The following is an 18,805-nucleotide window of genomic DNA, read 5'->3' on the forward strand; positions in this document are numbered from 1 at the left end:
GATTGTTCAGTTTAGTTTCATTATATAACAAAGGTAAAAAATAAAATAAAATTTTTCCAAAACCTTTAAATTTTTTCATTTTAATCTGTTTTAATAAGTTTCTGGAGTTTCCCTAAAAACATCGTTTTAAATAAGACTTGAGGGTTTAGATTTTGTTGCATTTTCCAACAGGAACACGTAGTCTTAGATAGTACGTTGTTGTAGTACGAAATGAAATATGAAACGCGGGGAACTCTAGTCAGAAGTTAACGCCTACTACCATTGTGTTCTGGATAAGTAACTGTTATTTTGTCGCTGTAACTATGTATATTTTTACAGCTCTGTAAAAAATGTATCGGTAGATTGACACTCTTGTTACAAGTAGCCGATAAGTAAATATCGCTCATCTCTAGCATTAACATTTCCTTTTTTATGTGCGTGTGTGTGTTTGATGACTGCGGGAAATTGGCTGCCATATATAATTCGCAAATAAATCGCTGAAAATGGCTAAAAAGAAAAGTGAAGAGCATTCGGGAGCCGATGCAAACGATAGCGACTACACCGAGGAGCCAAACTTCGATGATCCTCCCAATTTTGTGGACAATATCAGCGATGAAGGCAAGTTTGGGTCTTGCCAGCGCAGCACACGCGCTACAAGCCACCGCCGACTATTGCAAAAACAAACATAACCTCAATCTGAGCGTTAATTTTATGACAATTGCAATAATGCCCATAATATTGTAGATTTACTTGGGGATATGCTGGCGCAACGCCCATCGGAGGCCGATGGTGTCGAGAGTGTCGTTGTGGTCGACAACATGCCAAAAGTGGAGCCGAGCCGCCTCGAGAAACTAAAATCGGTTATCAACAAGCTGTTTTCTCAATGCGGTGAAATTGTCAACGTTGTCTATCCCGTCGATGAGGAGGGCAAGACAAAGGGCTATGCGTTCATGGAGTATAAGACCGCAAGCCAGGCTGAGGATGCGGTCAAGAAGCTGAACAACCATCGTCTGGACAAGAATTACACCTTTGCTGTCAATTTGTTTACAGACTTCCAAAAGTAAGTTGTCGGTTAGCCAATTTTAAACAGATAAGAAGATATATTCTTATGTGTAAAGGAACTATTTAAAAAGATAACGAGTAATTAATGCCTGCAATTGCTTAATAGGTATGAAAATATACCGGAGAAATGGGAGCCGCCAACGGTGCAGCCCTTCAAAGTACAGAACGATCTGTACAATTTTATAAACGATCCCGATACCTACGATCAGTACTGCGTGGCGGCAGAGACAGCGCCCAATTGCGTGCAGGTTGGCTTCTGGCAGAATAGTCTCCCAGAACCTACTGAGCTAGAGACGCGTGAACGTTTTACTGATACTTTTGTCAAGTGGTCTCCGTTGGGCACGTATGTGGTCACCTTTCACAAACCTGGAGTCGCCATTTGGGGAGGCAGCAGTTTCCAAAAGATTCAAAAGTTTCCGCATCCTGGCACTCAATTCGTTGAGTTTTCGCCCTGCGAAAATTATTTGGTTACGTATGGTCCGACGCCCACCGGCCAAAAGATCATCATTTGGGACATACGCACCGGCACTGAGAAGCGTTCCTTTGTGGGTGATGGGATGTCAGTGTTGTCAATGTTCCGCTGGTCGCACGATGACAAATTTGTGGCACGCATGGGCGAAAACTCGATACACATTTACGAGACACCATCGTTTTATTTGCTAGATTTGAAATCTATCAAGATTCCAGGCATACGCGGTTTCTCGTGGTCGCCTACGGACAACGTAATTGCCTACTGGGTGGAAGAACAGAATCAGATACCCGCACGCGTGACGCTAATGGAGATTCCCAAAAAGCGGGAGACACGCAACAAGAACCTCTTCCATGTGGCCGACTGTAAGCTTCATTGGCAAAAATCTGGCGATTATCTATGCGTCAAGGTTGATCGCTACTCTAAGTTGAAGAAGGACAAGAAGGAGTTGGATGTCAAGTTTCTGGGCATGTTTTACAACTTTGAGATATTTCACATGCGTGAAAAGGAAGTACCCGTGGATTCAGTGGAGATACGCGAGCTTATCCTCGCTTTTGCCTGGGAGCCCATAGGTAACAAGTTTTCCATTATACACGGCGAGCCCAATTCTTCAAACGTTAGCTTCTACGAGGTCAACAAGGGTGTTAAGCCAAGCTTGGTCAAACGCCTGGAGAAAAAGTCTTGCACTCATCTGTTCTGGTCGCCACGTGGCCAGTTCATAGTGATGGCCAATCTTACCATGGGCACCTTTGAGTTTGTTGATACAACCAATGATTACATCATCAGCGCATCACCGGATCACTTCCGCGCCTCCGAGGTAGAATGGGATCCAACTGGTCGCTATGTCGTTACTGGCGTCTCGTCTTGGAAGGTCAAAGAGGATACGGGCTTCAACATGTACACCTTCCAGGGTCGCATCATCAAGCGCACCATTTTGAAGAACTTTGTCCAGTTCCTCTGGCGCCCGCGACCGCCGACGCTTCTCAGTGAAGAGAAGCAGAAGGAGATAAAGAAGAACCTGAAGAAGTACTATCCGGTATTTGAGCAGAAAGATCGCCTCCGCTCGACCCGTGCCTCCAAGGAGCTGCTCGAGAAGCGCTCACAGCTGCGTGAGACTTTCATGGAGTACCGCAACAAGCGCATTGCAGAGTGGAAGGATCAGAAGAGCCGTCGCGTCATGCTCAGAGGGCGTATGTTAATTACAGCCAAATGTGAACTTGTGATTAAAGGTTTTATTGTTTATTTTGCAGATGTGGATACGGATAATTTGGAAACTGATGAAGTCGATGAGGAAGTTGTTGAATTTTTAGTCAAGGAAGAAATAACCCTGCTAGAGTAGACGACCCCCAACACTGCGCCCACGTCCTCCCCTGTTTTCATATTAATTAAAGCTGGTGGCTCAGACTTGCGACGCAACGTGACAACGTCCCGGCAACCTCCACTTGTCGGGATTCTTTTGCAAACACGTATCGCGTCATTAATATTGCAACTAATCGTAACCATATTAAATAGCTTGCGTTACATACATATGCACACATATACATACACTACTTATATCTATATAAATTTGATCCTTAAGCAAAAAAGTAACGTCACATAAATTTATATTAACTAAAGTCAAGTTCACGAACAACTTTATAACTGGATAGAATCGAGCACACCCAACAAAAAACATGTCCGAGACCACATTGTCAGCCATTAGAAGTAAATTTGCATTGTATTTGTATGTTAACAGCAAAAAGAAAAGGAAAACGAAACGGCGTGTACATTTACATTTTTTATGAGGAGGGGGGCCAAAAACTCAAACTGAAATAAAAGCCAGTTACCATTCGAATCTATGTTCCCATTCAAACGTTTTTTTGCTCGCTACGAATTTTTAACAGATATACTGATAAAGCCCTTAAATTCGATTCGGCATTAGTGTCTGCATAGGTAAAAAAATTAAGGGCCTAGAGCCAGCCAAACCCAAAAATCTAAGAATATGGTCTACATTTTAATTAACTTGAAAAGCATCGGAAAGATAAGAGCTCGAAATGAAAAGATTTTTGTTTTCTTATTGGTAGACATTTAATTACAATGGTATAGATTTTATAAAAGCAAAAAGTTGGAAATAGGGATTTATAAAGAATTGCAATATATATTTTTGATCAGTATATTATATTGCCACATTAGAAATTGCCAATAAAAATAAGAATTCCTTATAACAGGTTATCATATCCAACATCTGCCACATGTGAAAAGCATTAAATCGTCCGTAAGGATAACAGTCTTTCCTTGTTCTCCAATCCAGTTAGAATATATTTCAATTCAAATAAGCAAATAGAACCCTGGCAGAGAATCCAAATCCCCTATATACCGCTTTGAATTCTTTTCTAAAATTTAAAAGTATATTCTTATCGGTCTGCAGTGCAATCCTAAAAACGAATCGGTTATCCCGGCGGCGAGAGGTTCGAATGAATCTCTGTTTGCTTCAACACCAAAGAATTTGAGTATGACGCAAGATCAAGCGTTTCGTCGTCAGTGGTTGGATCAAGAAAAGATTTCTATAATAATTACATAAAGTTTTTCACGGGAAACTGCGGATTGTTGGCCTCGGTGGCTGTGTTTAGCACTTCATGAGAATCGTTATCTGGCGTTGAAATAGGCGTTAGCCAAATCTGCGATACTAAGGAGCTTATTGAGTCCAGGCTGCGATAGCATAGTTCCGATGAATGGATCATGGCATCTCCCAGCAGATAGCGCTTGCTGCGCCGCAGCAAATCATCAATCTGTGGCATGTAGCGCGTCATAAGTGGATCCAAAACCTCATCGAAGACCCAGACGCTGGACTGGGGCGCGGCAATGACCACCCAAAGCACGATCAGCAGCTTCGCCTCCGCATACAATGGCAGCCAATTGAACATTGAGTCTCCTACTAACTCAATGCATATAAGCCACGCATAGACAACCCAGTACTTGGCCCACGCATTCAGCTCCTCCTCGCCCAGCGCATTCTGCGTGTGGCGAGCCGGCAGTATAACGCCAAAAATGATAACCAGGACACGCGTGACGAAGCCAAAAAAACACATATTTGGTTGGATTTCGCTGTCAAATAATAGGTAAACTAAATGATAAAAGAAAATTTTAAATGAAATATATTTTTTGATCTGTGTTCAATACTTCATCTTTAACTCTTCTGTAACTAAAAAACATAACATAATTTTTTTTTTGTAATGGGAATTAGAGCCTACTTAACTTAGGAATATTTAAAGGAATCGAAATAATATTCTTTTGAATACACTTGCAGGAGAAAGAAGTACACAAACAGTCTGGTCCATCTATCTTTCTGTTTCTGTATCATTAAATCAGTTATAAGGCCTTCCTGAGATCCATCCAGAGTTTGCTTGATCATTTATTTAGTATTTATCTTGTTTCAAAATAGGGACATAGAAGTCAGCATTTTTTTCATTGATTTATAAAGATCGGAATAGATGTATTTTAATGAATATGGCTGCTAAATACAAATAGTACAATTAATCAATCAATCATTGCGTTTGGTATTTATTGAAACATATACAATTTAAATATAAAGTTATTGCTGTTTGCTTCACAGAAATTGCTTCATTTGAATAAAAGTTGGATTTTTTTATTTGGCAGCTGTGGTGAATATTAGTTCAAAAGAATCGATTCGTAAGCGTATTTTAAATATCGATAGCCGATAGCCGCAACGCACTTCCCCACTGGCTGTCATGGCAACTGGAACACCCTGTGCAAAAACAAAACAAACGGTAACTTTTGTTTTCAGAAGTGACAGGCGGTTTTTGTTTTATTAAAATTTAATTAGATTAAAGGGAAAAGCAACTAAATATGGAGCGAGAAACAGACTCTAATAAAAGCAAGCGCACCAAAAAGAAACACAAAACGCAAACGACCCGTTCTTATCGCAAAACCGAGAGAGAAGTGCAAATGTTGCTGTCCCAATGCGGAAAAGTCTTTGGACATCAAGATGCCCAGGAATCGGAAGCAAGGAGTCTGCAGTTCTTCCATTACACGGAAGCTAACGAGTCTGCCTCCATTTCAAATCGTGATAAACAACCGATCGATGGAGCCGCATCTCCACACAATTTAGCTGCGAATTTTATACAAATCGAGCTATCCGAGCCGCCAATAGTGTCGCCCCAGTTGCACAGACAACTGCATCGCTATGACGACAGCTTCCTGTATACACCCAGCGACAGGCTACATTTGCCGCTGCAGTTGCTCGATGGCGGGTCTCACCTAAAGCCCTATCAAATTCGTATGCTTAATCGCTATCTGGAGGAGGCCAAAGCCAACGGAATTACCGGCAAGCTAAGTGCCGGGCTAATAGCTCAACTCACGGACTCGGACACCTGCCGGTTTATCATCGATGCGACGCTATATCGGAGCAATTGTCCGAGGCAGTTTAAAGGCGTTTTCCTGGCGCCTGTGCCGTTTGCTCAGTTCCAGGGACTGCCCACGAGTCGCTGTCTGAAACTGTGCCTCAAGCAGCTGCGCTTCAGCGCCCATCCGCAGTTTCTGGAAGAGCATCGCCTGTCGCAACAACTGGAAGATCTCTACGACTTGTACATGCACAATGTGAAGAATAAGATTTGCAAGAAATTGCGCGAGGAGCTGCAAATAGCTCGCAATGTCGCTGCTCGGCTGCTCGATTCCAGCAGCCATCAGCAGCCGCAGGAGCTATCATCGCAGCTGGTGGTGCACATACAGCGCCAACTGCAATTGACGCAACAGCTGCGGAAACGGTACTACGCCGAGTCCACGGCTCAGCGCGTGCTGCTTCGGCGCCTGCTTACACAGTGGGCCAAGCTGAAGGAGTTGCGCAAGCAGCAACAGTTCCAGTGCACACGCTTTAGGCTTAGCCTGCGGCTGGTACCGCCAGCGGATTTGGATGCTGCCTGCTCAGCATGGAAAGAGCGTTTCGAGGCCGATCTGGCCGAGGTGTACCGCGAGCATTTGGAGGTCTACTATCACCGGCGACGCATCTGGAGTAGCGAGCAGCCCTCAGTCTCACACACCAAGCCGCCACGTAAGCCGCAGTTTGCTGAGATCATGGAGAGCTTGAAGGCAGAATACGAGCGCGCTTTTCAGGATCCTGAGGAACCAAAGGTGTACCTGTTGCGGCTGCCAACCGATGAGTCAACGCTCCATTCCGGGCCAAGCAACGAGCAGTTGAACCTGGACCGCAACTACTTCTTAAAGCTCTACTTGGACGGCCAGTTTGTGGCTCAGACGCGCAGTTATCGCCTGGAACCGGATCTGCATGTGGATATGAACGAGAGTCTTGGCGTTCTGCTCAATCGCTCGCATCCAGAGCAGCTCAACATTTGGGTAAGCAGTTAAATAATGTATTCTGACAGTGCATGACCAAAAATAGCCTATACTAAGCATCGAATTGCCGCACGTTTCTTATCTTAACCAGCGCCGATCTTCCTAACATTTGAACTATCTTTGACATATATATATATATATAGGACGAACCATGAACATGTTGCCTAAAATACCGGACAGACAAACGAATATGGCTACAACAACTGCTTTCATTGTTTATCTATACTTTTTGGGCTTGGAGCCCATTTGCACGAAACCACGAATTCATAGAGGCTATAATTGCGCCTGTGCATATCTCTACGGCTCATTTTTGATTCTTTGCCATGTTTGATTGCAGCTGTATGAGAAATCGACGATAACGTCGCACAGTCGAAGACTGGCCCTGATAAGCACTCCGCTGAAGGTGACGGAGAGGGGCAAGACGGAACAGAAGCTTGCTTTCCGGGTGGCCTCAACTGCGACAGCAGTGCGTCCCAAGCTGGCTGGCGATCTCTATCTGCACATCGACTATTATTGTCCCGATGGCGCCATCAGCAGTGACCTGGAAGACATACAGAGACTGCCGGAGACAGTTTGCCAAACGTTGATGGCGGACAGACTTCCGATATCGGCCACGGCCGCCGAGGTAAGGGCCACGCCCCGGTCACCCAACGATGCAGGGCATGTCTCCGATAATGTGGGCCCGCTAATCTTTGCCGAGCATCAGCTGCAGCTGTGCGGCGTGGAGGAGCTTCTGCAGAACAGACGCTTTCAGCTGCTGCATTCGCGTCACCAGCAACGCAATTTTCACACAAAGCAGCTGAGCTTTGTGCCCGCCCTGGAGCATGAAATTGTGGAGTTGGAGGAACTTGAGCCGAATGCTAATACCGCCCAGGTGCTGGACCCGGGCACTGTTTGGAATCCGATTGATCTGCACAAGCATCGCGGCCGCAAGTTTCTCCATTTGCTCTACGAGACCATAACCAGCCAGTGCGTGCAAAGGGCCAAGCTGTTGCAAACGCCGCTGCCGCTCCTTCAGCTGCTGGGCGATGGTCTCGAGCAGTCCACCGGCTGGTCAGCACTTTGGCGCGCGTTGTGCTCCCTGCTCTTTGGACAAACAGCCGCACCCCCGCGAGAGCCCACATGGCAGCCACAGCCAACGTGTGCCTCGGATGTGGTCCAACAGTTTAACATCTCACTGCATGTGGTGCGTGCAACAGGTGTTCCAGTCCGCAGTCGCCACATCCTCAACGTGGAGCAACAGGCACGGCGCAGCAGCAGCACAGGCACCAGCAGCGATCTGAGCGCCAGTTTGTTCGTAACACAAAGTGAGTAGCAGCCAGCTTTATTTTTATGGCAAACACAATACAAACATGAATGAGACCCCTAAATGTTTAGTGTGGGGACTTCCGCTCTCTAATGTCGGACCACTATATCATTAACTAATCTTCCTTCTCCAATTAATCGTAGAACTATGCTTTATTCATAACTCTTCATATTCAACTCTTCCAATTAAACTTCTTTGTCCCTACTGGACTAACATGTAATAAACATATATATCTCTTTATCGCTTCAATTTTGTTCAACTAAATATGCCTTACATGAACCGTTCAGGGTCTCTGATGATTATAACAAGCATTATTATAAAATATTCTGCTCGCAGTCTTCTCTTCCTCTTATCAAGCTACATACTCTATATATTCGCGTTCGCTTTCCTTTCGATTCTCGGTTGGGCGAGACGTGGGATGCAGCATATTGCATCGGGATTCACGGGCTCGGTCGCAATTTCTTGTTTATAAAGATAAAACCCGGCTTTTATTTGATTGACTACGCTTCTCATATATATGGAAAATCTTATCAACAACGGACCACGGCAGCTTTATGATACTGCCATAGGATCGATCGGTCGAAAATAAATTATTGTATGGGAAAATATTCTGTTTGCTAATAAATGTTCATCAAACTCACCATTTGCGAGCCTTACTATTCTTAAATCGTTAAGCAAATGTCTGCAAGAGTATTATATCTCCGGCATGCCGAAGATATCCTTACTATATTGATTTTTTATATTTTTATTTTTTATTTTAATTAATATCCCTTTGGGAGGAGTCACCAGTCACCTAGTCTCCCGACTAGACAAATTTTACGTGTTTTTATCAAAATATGAAAATTACTGTGTTTTAATATTTAATAATAGTTAAATTATTATCAAGTTTTTTAAGCACCTACTACCCAACTTTTTCCGCTATCGCACCGACACTGTTATCAGTAATAAACACATATATATATAGAATCGTTCTTCCTTTTGCAATACACACAAATCTCGAAGCAAAAAATCTCCACATATCAATGAAAGTGAAAGCATATATAGAAATGAAAATTTATTAACTCCTGCTGAGCAATAGATTATAGAAATTCGCGTTTTCTGCAGAGCGCTCCTGTTGGTTGCACATTGTTGTCTACCAAGTCGGCGAATGATTCATTAGCTCTTCCAGCTCCAGCTTCAGGTGCAGTTCCACTAACAGAGCTTGTCTGCGATGTGAAGCAATCATCGACGTTAATATTGTTAGTACTCAAGGCATTTGACCAGGCACCCCAGCCATGATTTTTTTTTACAATTATGGCGCAGTCGAGGGATGCTTTAATGTTGTCGGTACGCAGATCTTCACAGTTCACATTGCAGAGATTTTTGTTACTCCCACTGTCCGATCGACACCACCAGCCATCACTGATTTGAAATATTCCATAATTGCGATAACCTTCTCCATTTATGGGACTCTTTGCGTCTGTTTTGTAGCTACTTAACTGGGCTGCGATAGTAACCCATTTGGGTATTTCATCGCGCGGCACATTGAGTCTATCCAGCTCTAACGCGAGGCTGCATCGATCAAAGATCCTCTGGCCACTTGCCGGGCCCGCCAGGCCAAGCTGCATCAGTACCAGCAGAGCGGACCACTTAAATATGACCTCCTCCATTGCCATGCCACGACTTAGTACTAAAGAACAATACATATGCTCACTTAGCCCCCAAATTAGCTAATTTATTATCGCAAAAGAAAGGTTATCTTGGACACGGTCAGAATAAAATACCCTTACGGCTGTGCAGATATGTATTAATATTAGTAAAGCTCGTAATTGGGAAAAATATTTGAAACAAAAAAAATGTTTTCTTTACAGTCCTATACAGGGGCATAAAAAAGTATATAGGATTTCTTAAATGGGTAGCTAGAATCTAGAAACTTTTTATATAAGCTGTCCTCCCAATGGCACGAGTCCAACCATTAAGAATTATGACACGCGGATTAGAGTATTGTGTAGTCGGCTCTTGCTGTTGTTCATGCGATATAGATTTTTTTTTATACATATATTTCATAAAATAGCCGATTAGATTTCCAAAAAGTAAAAGTTCTCTAGTCTAAAGAGTCTGTTGAGTGCAGGCGACCTCGTAATACCCTATTCACAATGTTAACTTAATTCAGTAATTCAGTCGTCTTAATTTAGTATTCACGTTTAAATCTCAATGCAATGACAGTCACATTTGTGTGTCTTGGGTCGACAATATGTTCTCGATTTTCAAAGGGGCTAATCAGTAAGTTGACTTGCTAAGCGACTCTACTTCTAAAAAGAAGAGGTATTTATTAGCGACGTTTATAGCTCGTTGAATCTACAAGATATGCTTTGAAGATCGTGGCTAGGTATCGACGCTTATCGACTTCCGGCTAGCTAACAGCAATTGCAAAAAATATATAAAATTGATCTGTGTGTGCAAATATATTGTAAACCTTTGTTAATCTTTTTTGCAGCGCTTATGTACTCGAACGTGCGTCCATTTATAACATTGAGCTATGGCCAAAGGCTGTGTCGCAGTCGCACGGCAGAAGGATCGAATCCCACCTGGAATGAGCAACTGCAGCTACAGCTTACGGGTCAGCCGAGTGATCTGCGTGAAGATCTGAAAATCAGCCTGTTCGACGAGATGGTCGAGCAGCAGTACACGGACGAGGCAGCAGATATCTATCAGCGGGTGCAATGTAATTGGCTCGGCGAATATCGTGTGCCCATGAGCAGTCTGCTAGCCAGTCGCAAGGTAAGGTCGCAACAAAGGACAGGCATCCGCATGGACTGCTGCGACTAACCAACCCATTGCCCATTTCAGTTTGAGGGATGCATTGAGCTAAGCATGCCGAAGGTGCTGGTCGGTTACAAAAGACCGCTCATCGAGTCTGTGACAAATATATCCGTGGAGCAATATCCCGAGTTCAAGGAAAGCGTCCATCTGTGGTTCTATCTGAGCATCGAGCCCGGCTGCCAGGTGACGCCGCTTCAAATAGGCGGCCTGGCATGCGCGGAGCTGCCCGAGCTGCAGCAATTTGTGCGCGAGCGCCGCTTGGAGATCCAACAGCTGCTGCCGCATCCGCAGCGCTATATGGAGCCGCTCGTCTGCACCTCACATGGCAAGCGGGTCTGCCTGACGCGTCTGCTGGAGCCCGTGCCGCTGCCCAATGAGACCCAGCTGGAGCGTGTTTGTCGTTTTGTCTCACTGCTTAGCCCGGTGCGCAGTCAGCTGGATGCCTGCCAGAACTTTCAAGGCGTTTGGCTAGACAACCAGGCCCTGCTCGATAGCACCTGGTGTTCCGCCAAGGATTTGGGCGTGCTCCTCTGTAACTATATGCTGTCGCTGGGCCTCGACTGCTGGCTGGTACTTGGACTGGCCTGTCCCTATGGCGAGTGCACATTTGTCATCTATCGACAGACGGAAAGCGGCGACCTGCTGCTTGTGGCACCCACCACAGGCAAGCGCTACCAGCTGCAGGATACCTTTTGCCCCCTAACGCGAGTGTACTCCATTGTGGCCGCAAAAAACGTAAGTGCAATCCCGGTCCGGCCGATAGATAGATCTCCTGTCTGTTCGAAAATTAAGTACTTGTATCGAAAACTCGATTATCTACATTTTACCAAGAACTGGAAGAATCCGGTAAATCAAATGAAATATTTTTTTTGGCTTTCTAGATACGCATACCGACCTTTGCACTAACGAGCTTCTTTATGCACTCTACTTATGTACCTAGAAGCAAAATCTTATCAAAATCGGACTACTGTATCGCATACATAGCTGTTATATGTCTACAAGGTAGCCGTGTTTCTGCTAGAGAGTGGGCGAAATACGAAATATGATTTTGGGCAAATGTATGTCCCACACTGAGGAAGGCCTCTTCGACGTAGCTTCTTCTATTTAAATCATCAAATCGAATCCCTTCTCCATAAAACTGATAAGAATCTAAATAGAAATCCTCGTGTTTTGAGCATATAAGAGCCAAAGATAAAAGATTTTATATATAGGCTCTCGTATGGTTTACTCAGATCTAGAGTATTGCACTTTTCTATAGATTCTATAGATCTTTTCTATATAGATCTAAATCAAGTGTAATAGGAAGAAGGTAGCATCTCCCGTCTGTCCCTCCCGTTGAAATATATATTCTCGTAAAAAAGTTAAATTCTCATTGGTTTGTCGCCTAATTTCAATTATTCCGATAAGAAACGATTTTCTGAAATCGTATAGTATAAAAGGTATACAGATTAACAGTTCCTTGAATCACATATTTATGCCGGTGATTATTTCATAAAGATATAAACACTGATGAAATTGCGTGAAGCACAGACGTAAGAATATTTGTAAAATTAGCTCCACGCTGATCTCAGGACATCTCGTAGTCAAACATTTTCGACTAACGTACTGTAACTTGTTTATTTTGTATACCCTTGCATTCTAATTTTGTCTCGAAATGTGTAACGCATGGAAGGAGACATCTCCGACCCTATAAAGTATATATATTCTTGATCAGTATCAACAGCCGAGTCGATATAGCTATCGTCATGAAACTTTGCAGAAGTCCCTCTTTCTGTTGCACGCAGTACATATATCGGAACCGGCTGGATCAGACTACTATATCATATAGCTGCCATAGGAACGATCGGTCGAAAATGAGGTTCTTGTACAAAAAACATTTTGGTTTTGTAAGATATCTTGACCAAACTCGGGAATAACTATTGTCCCTGTGCTTTTTAGATACGGGCAAAGCATTATGAGCATTATGAAAAGGTTGGGTCTCCAAGGGTGTTAAGTCTTCGGCGTGCCGAAGATAGCCCTTCTTTCTCGTCTTTATCTGATAATCTCTTGTGTTCTGGAACAGATCTATATCAATATTCAAGCGGAAGAGCGCGTTAGCATGACAAATTTCAATGTGCAGGATGGCGACTGTTGGTTGCCGCTGTTTAACAAGCGTCAGGAGGCGCCACAGTGTGGCATACACAAGCTGGACTATGTTTACAAGCGCACCTACGATCTAAGCCAACTGCAGAAGCACATTGAGCGCAAGATCATGAAGAAGATAAGCGCTTGGCGCACCACACGCAAAACTTTCTGGAATCGGTGGGTGATTCAGCATTTAGGTGACAGCCAGAACAATCAACTGTTAACCAACTCCTTGTAGTGCCTTTCAGCCGCAACTGCTGAGAATCTTAAGCGAATTGGAGAACTTAAGCACAAGCGCGGGCGGTCGCTACGATGAGCCCGCCTACAGCGAGGAACTGGAACGCGAGTATCCCAACTTTAGGGTGAGTTTCGATTGATACCCCGAATCCCATAAAGTATATATATACGTCCTGCTCAGTCGACATCATAAACTATAACAGCCAGAGACTTGAAATTTTGAACGTAGCTCCTTATTGATAACTTCTACCTTTTCCATTAAAATTCAGTTATTTTTTCCTTATAATAAATACAATGTGAATATGTATGGTAAATTCTTCCCAGTTGACTGACCTGAAGCTTCTTTTAAATATGTAAAGCAAACATTTTTTAACAGAAAAGCGAGCTGAATCGCTGATAAAAATTGATTGATTTCCTTTACTTGAAGTCCACAAAATGTCTTGTAATTCGTGTCTATCATTTGTTGCCTTATAAGCCGGCCTTATAATACGTACGATATCATGATATCAGTTAATATGACAGCATTTGTTTTAATCACAGCTTTATGGGTTTACAATCAATTTTGCGTACACCAACCTGGCAGCCATATCGGAGCGCATTCGCACCACCTGCATACACTATAATAACAACGCCGACGTCGAGTTCTGTGTGGCCGTGCATATCAACGCCTATGTAAACGACGTTCTGTCCGTTTGGGTGTTCCTGCTGTCCATAGTGCCACTGATGGCCTGATTGTGATTATGAATCAGTGCATCCAAAATAATAATAAATAATAATAAAATAAATACTATGTGAATATGTATGGTAAATTCTTTCCAGTTGACTAACCTGAAGCTTCTTTTAAATATGTAAAGCAAACATTTTTTAACAGAAAAGCGAGCTGAATCGCTGATAAAAATTGATTGATTTCGTTTACTTAAGTCCACAAAATGTCATGTAATTCTTGTATATCATTTGTTGCCTTATAAGCCGGCCCTATAATACGTACGATATCGTGATATCAGTTAATATGACAGCATTTGTTTAAATCACAGCTTTATGGGTTTACAATCAACTTTGCGTACACCAACCTGGCAGCCATATCGGAGCGCATTCGCACCACCTGCATACACTATAATAACAACGCCGACGTCGAGTTCTGTGTGGCCGTGCATATCAACGCCTATGTAAACGACGTTCTGTCCGTTTGGGTGTTCCTGCTGTCCATAGTGCCACTGATGGCCTGATTGTGATTATGAATCAGTGCATCCAAAATAACGTCAAGGGTTACGTGACGTTGGCTTCGACTGATAAACACTGCTGTCTTCATAGATAATGCCCAAATGCCAACGCTAATCAATAAAACAAATTCTTTATCTCTCTGTACGGAAAACGGGAAAGTAAGTATTTAACTCTATTTACAAAATTGTTATGATAACGTATACTTTGTGGCGTGGTTGTGGTTTGTTTCTTTTCCTGATTTGGCCAGGTTCATTTCGGTTCAGTTTAGTTCACCGCGCACCTTCAGCACGTATAGACTGTGCACCAAACTCGTACCGCCCATACCCACCTGGTACGATATGTATAGGGAAATAGCTGAGAAATATGCGAAATTCAAGCGCTATGTGATATGGATGTATAGACTGTATGAGCTGAACACGCAGATTGCCATCTGCGAGCCATGGGAGAAAGTGTTTTGCCGTAAGTAGCCAGGTGCCAAGAAGGCAGCCATTAACCAGCGATTACCAATCGTTAGGCCCGGGTCTATCATCTAGTATTTGGCTGTCTCTCTTTCTCTGGCACCGCCCAACGGTATCTTATCTATTTCGGTCAGTCTTCGCCCGGAGAGACAACGACTAACTGTAGCCTAATGGTGGCCTAATACATAAATAATGCTTCTATATTAACGTTAATGTAATTGCTTTCAATATTTACAGACCTACTCATCGGCAGCTGTCTTTCCCTTATACTCTACGCTTCGTACGCGTACGTGCCCGGCTATTGTCATACGCTCGTTGGCTTTCTAATGCCGGTGATAAGGAATACAAATCTTTCTAACAATAATATCAAATATGTGGAAGCAGAGGGCATGTCCAGTAGCAATCAGTCTTATCTTACGTAACATTTTTAGTAGTTAGTTATGAATAATAAAGCTAAATTATTTATGAACAAAAAATAAACTTTCTTATTTTTTTCTTTTTTTTTATTATTATTATTACTATTTTATTAGTTCTACCTGTTCTTCACATAACAAGTTGTTAATTAAAAGCTGTCAAAATATGCAAAACAAGCATTTTAATAATCCACATAGTATATACATAATAAAAATTAAATAAGATATCAGTTTATGTTAAAGCCCGCGCTTCCGTTTTGGCAACGTTGCCACCCAATAAAAAATTCGTTCGAGCTGGCAGCACCGCGCCAGCTGTTGCTGCCAACTCGCTCGAGAGTAAGCGACCAATGTTGTTTTGCAGCTGGCGCATTTTATTTACAAAAGTAATTGAAAAATAAACGTTTATGTGAATAATGTCGAATGACAAGCGGACTGTTTATGTTGGTGGCCTGGCCGACGAGGTCACAGAAAGGCTGCTAAACAATGCGTTTATACCATTCGGAGATATTGCGGATATTCAAATGCCGGTCGACTACGAGTCGCAAAAACATCGGGGATTTGCCTTTATTGAGTACGAGAATTATGAAGATGCCGCCTCTGCCATCGATAACATGGTAAGCCGCCGTAGCAGTAAAATTGCTCGAGTCCAACATTAAAGCCCGTTCTTGCTTTTAGAATGATTCAGAGCTATGCGGCCGTACGATACGTGTCAACTTAGCCAAACCTGTGCGCGTCAAGGAGGACAGCTTCAAGCCGGTCTGGGCGGATGATGACTGGCTGCAGAAGCATGCGGGCGCCACACTAGAACCCGAGGGTGAGACAGAAGCAGATAAGGAAAAGATAGAGACGCCATCAACGGGGCCAGCGGTAATTGAGAAGTCGGAAAAGCGCAATCCCCAGGTGTTCTTTGATATACGCATTGGCGGCAATGATGCTGGACGCATTGTCATGCTATTGCGCGCCGATGTGGTGCCCAAGACGGCAGAGAACTTTCGCCAGCTGTGCACGCACGAGCAGGGCTATGGCTACAAGGGCTGCGTATTCCATCGCATTATTCCAGAATTTGTGAGTGAGACTTTAAATTATACTGGAGCACTGAACTATCATATCTGAACTATTATATTCTAGATGTGCCAAGGCGGAGATTTCACAAATCACAACGGAACCGGTGGCAAATCGATTTATGGGAAGAAGTTTAACGACGAGAATTTCAATTTAAAACACAACAGCTTCGGCACGTTGTCCATGGCGAAGTCAGGTCCCAACACAAATGGCTCACAGTTCTTCATATGCACCACAAAGTAACGACTACAAAACTATTTTTAGATAGGCATATCTGATCCCATGTTTATTCCTCACAGAACCGACTGGCTGGATAACAAGCACGTGGTCTTTGGACATGTGATCAGCGGCGCGGACGTCGTGCGCAAGATGGAACGATGTGGCAACAAATCGGGCACACCTTCCCAGAAAATTATCATTTATGCTTGCGGTGAACTTAAGTGAAAGGCTTAATAAAAACATAGTTTAAGAAGTATTTGGTTTTATTCTTTTTATTCAACGGAATTTTTTACTATATAAATTAATTGTAAAAAATCGTGGTCCGGTCAAAGCGCATCTGAAAATAAAACAATATAAAAATTAGTACTTTGTACAACTTAGTCTAATGCGTTGTTTAAGTAGTCAGCTTTCAGTTGGGGAAAGAAGAAAGTTAATACAGCATGGTTTTTATTCACTCAGCTGGGTCCCTATTGGGAAGTTCATCATATTCAAGCATTTAACTAGAGAGCAATTAAGTGCAATTTACCTCTGTGGAGTTTCTCTGGACATAAACACCAATAGTTGGAAGCAGCAAGTGACCTGCAAGAGTAAAGACACAAGTTGTTGAAAATTGTCGCATTAAGATGATTTAAAACTATTTAATAATTTTGCTCAGTCGGGGAAAGATTGACCGCATGGTTTTTAATGGGTTCTACTCAGTAGAGGGATCCTGAATTAGGAAAATTCATCAGATAACAATTTTTATTTCAATTGAAATTCTTAAATAAACACACCTTTCAAAGACTTTAATCCGATTGCTGCATGTCGACAGGAAAGCAGTCAAAGCTGTAAGTAAAGAAGACATTTATGTTAGTTTTTAAATTATGTATAATAAATCTATAAGTAGAGCCAACGATTGTATTCAGTCGGGGAAAGATTGACCGCATGGTTTTTAATGGGTTCTACTCAGTAGAGGGATCCTGATTTAGGATAATTCATCAGATAAAATTCATGAGGTTGCAGGCGTCAATATAACATTAAAACATACCTCAAAGCATTGAATTTATCCATGAAAGTTCTTTGATCATCAAAGAATCCGACAACTGCAAAACACAACGAAAACTAATTATACGTTTTGTCTACATAATCGAAATTTTATACATAGTTAAATATCAGCTTCAAAAATTTGTAACATGTTTGTTTCTAATGAACTATACTGAAGTAAACATCATGATAAATTTTACAACACATTAACTAAGGCGCAGCGAAAAATGGACCTACCTTGATGCAGACTTGAAGTAGGACATTCATCACGACACTTCCTCGTCAAAGATACCCTGTAAACGGAGAAAATGATTAGTAGAGCCCACGCAAACGGTTCAATCGTTAAATCGATTTAATTTGATCAGTATCCTTTTGGTTAATTTTCTTTGGTTGGTCAGCATAGCATTCAGAGTAAGTTTATCATCAAGATGAGACTTAGAAATTATACGACTAAAAATTAAATGCTTACATTTAGGTACCGACAATCCTAGAATCCCATTGCCCAACGGACTGGACCCTTATTGAAGAAACTGCAAATATACAAAATTCTCTGTTAGTTGAAAATCGATAATTGTGTTCAATAAATTACTATAAATGCTTATTTCAGTTATATTTCTCCGCATTTTCTACTCAGTAGAACGAAAGTTATAATAGATAAAAGGTATTCATCATCTAAACATACATATAGTAAATCTACAAACAATATGACGGTGAAACCTACCTCATTGAGCAACGCGAACATCTAGTTTCATTTGTAGCAAATCAGACTGAAAGCAACAAATAATTTATTAGACAAGTTGTTATAAATTGTGATTTTTTTACATTGCGTTTAAAGTTCAGTTGCAAAATTGCAGCCATAGAGTTTTAATCACGAAAATCGTACGGTAATTACTTTTCATCATTTTGAAAACACAATGCAAATGTTTGTTGATAATAACTTACCTCATAGTCGCGCATAAAACTGCCAGTTTCAATGGATATCACTGAAATCATAGAAAAGATAAAGCAATTCGTTACGCGGTGTTTTTATTTTAGGGATTACAATTAAAACAAATATGTATCAGTTGCAAAATTGCAGCCA

At 42.3% G+C, this 18,805-nt stretch overlaps 5 protein-coding genes and 1 long non-coding RNA gene across 6 annotated transcripts; 4 read left to right on the forward strand and 2 right to left on the reverse strand.

The window, feature by feature from the left end:
- Positions 1-401: 401 nt before the first annotated feature.
- eIF3b (eukaryotic translation initiation factor 3 subunit b) lies at positions 402-3,344 on the forward strand. The gene is made up of 4 exons (XM_064695648.1): positions 402-597; positions 724-1,039; positions 1,148-2,700; positions 2,761-3,344. Exons 1-4 carry the CDS (start codon positions 483-485, stop codon positions 2,847-2,849), a joined length of 2,073 nt encoding a protein of 690 aa, XP_064551718.1. The 5' UTR covers positions 402-482; the 3' UTR covers positions 2,850-3,344.
- Positions 3,345-4,062: 718 nt separating this feature from the next.
- On the reverse strand, positions 4,063-4,578 carry LOC135437845 (uncharacterized). The gene has a single exon (XM_064695921.1). It carries the CDS (start codon positions 4,576-4,578, stop codon positions 4,063-4,065), a length of 516 nt encoding a protein of 171 aa, XP_064551991.1.
- A 558-nt stretch (positions 4,579-5,136) lies between these two features.
- On the forward strand, positions 5,137-14,085 carry Cc2d2a (Coiled-coil and C2 domain containing 2A). The gene is made up of 8 exons (XM_064695899.1): positions 5,137-5,277; positions 5,334-6,859; positions 7,197-8,166; positions 10,642-10,925; positions 10,995-11,702; positions 13,030-13,268; positions 13,330-13,453; positions 13,869-14,085. Exons 2-8 carry the CDS (start codon positions 5,357-5,359, stop codon positions 14,058-14,060), a joined length of 4,020 nt encoding a protein of 1,339 aa, XP_064551969.1. The 5' UTR covers positions 5,137-5,277; positions 5,334-5,356; the 3' UTR covers positions 14,061-14,085.
- Positions 14,086-14,549: 464 nt separating this feature from the next.
- LOC135437832 (serine palmitoyltransferase small subunit B) lies at positions 14,550-15,444 on the forward strand. Its single transcript, XM_064695910.1, has 3 exons — positions 14,550-14,707; positions 14,797-15,008; positions 15,245-15,444. The coding sequence occupies exons 2-3, from the start codon at positions 14,888-14,890 to the stop codon at positions 15,427-15,429; spliced, it is 306 nt and encodes a 101-aa protein (XP_064551980.1). The 5' UTR covers positions 14,550-14,707; positions 14,797-14,887; the 3' UTR covers positions 15,430-15,444.
- A 304-nt stretch (positions 15,445-15,748) lies between these two features.
- On the forward strand, positions 15,749-16,957 carry cyp33 (cyclophilin-33). The gene is made up of 4 exons (XM_064695909.1): positions 15,749-16,034; positions 16,096-16,485; positions 16,549-16,721; positions 16,782-16,957. Exons 1-4 carry the CDS (start codon positions 15,834-15,836, stop codon positions 16,924-16,926), a joined length of 909 nt encoding a protein of 302 aa, XP_064551979.1. The 5' UTR covers positions 15,749-15,833; the 3' UTR covers positions 16,927-16,957.
- On the reverse strand, positions 16,947-18,535 carry LOC135437833 (uncharacterized). Its single transcript, XR_010437760.1, has 6 exons — positions 18,446-18,535; positions 18,194-18,254; positions 17,729-18,017; positions 17,475-17,526; positions 17,228-17,280; positions 16,947-17,038 (listed from the first exon to the last, which is right to left on the reverse strand). It is a non-coding gene; the product is annotated as an uncharacterized LOC135437833 (long non-coding RNA).
- Positions 18,536-18,805: the final 270 nt, after the last annotated feature.

This window comes from Drosophila montana, unplaced genomic scaffold (genome assembly GCF_035044405.1).
Source record: "Drosophila montana isolate Dmon_TW-CO22-7 unplaced genomic scaffold, ASM3504440v1 contig_3833_1, whole genome shotgun sequence".
NCBI classification, from domain to species: domain Eukaryota; kingdom Metazoa; phylum Arthropoda; class Insecta; order Diptera; family Drosophilidae; genus Drosophila; species Drosophila montana.

Coding starts and splice junctions, on each gene's coding strand:
- eIF3b (XM_064695648.1), top strand. CDS start 483: ATGGCTAAAAAGAAAAGTGAAGAGCATTCGGGAGCCGATGCAAACGAT. Junction 598..723: donor GGACAATATCAGCGATGAAG/GCAAGTTTGGGT, acceptor ATAATATTGTAG/ATTTACTTGGGGATATGCTG. Junction 1,040..1,147: donor TTGTTTACAGACTTCCAAAA/GTAAGTTGTCGG, acceptor ATTGCTTAATAG/GTATGAAAATATACCGGAGA.
- LOC135437845 (XM_064695921.1), bottom strand. CDS start 4,578: ATGTGTTTTTTTGGCTTCGTCACGCGTGTCCTGGTTATCATTTTTGGC.
- Cc2d2a (XM_064695899.1), top strand. CDS start 5,357: ATGGAGCGAGAAACAGACTCTAATAAAAGCAAGCGCACCAAAAAGAAA. Junction 6,860..7,196: donor CAGAGCAGCTCAACATTTGG/GTAAGCAGTTAA, acceptor GTTTGATTGCAG/CTGTATGAGAAATCGACGAT. Junction 13,454..13,868: donor GCGAGTATCCCAACTTTAGG/GTGAGTTTCGAT, acceptor TTTTAATCACAG/CTTTATGGGTTTACAATCAA.
- LOC135437832 (XM_064695910.1), top strand. CDS start 14,888: ATGTATAGGGAAATAGCTGAGAAATATGCGAAATTCAAGCGCTATGTG. Junction 15,009..15,244: donor ATGGGAGAAAGTGTTTTGCC/GTAAGTAGCCAG, acceptor CAATATTTACAG/ACCTACTCATCGGCAGCTGT.
- cyp33 (XM_064695909.1), top strand. CDS start 15,834: ATGTCGAATGACAAGCGGACTGTTTATGTTGGTGGCCTGGCCGACGAG. Junction 16,035..16,095: donor CCTCTGCCATCGATAACATG/GTAAGCCGCCGT, acceptor TCTTGCTTTTAG/AATGATTCAGAGCTATGCGG. Junction 16,722..16,781: donor TTCTTCATATGCACCACAAA/GTAACGACTACA, acceptor TATTCCTCACAG/AACCGACTGGCTGGATAACA.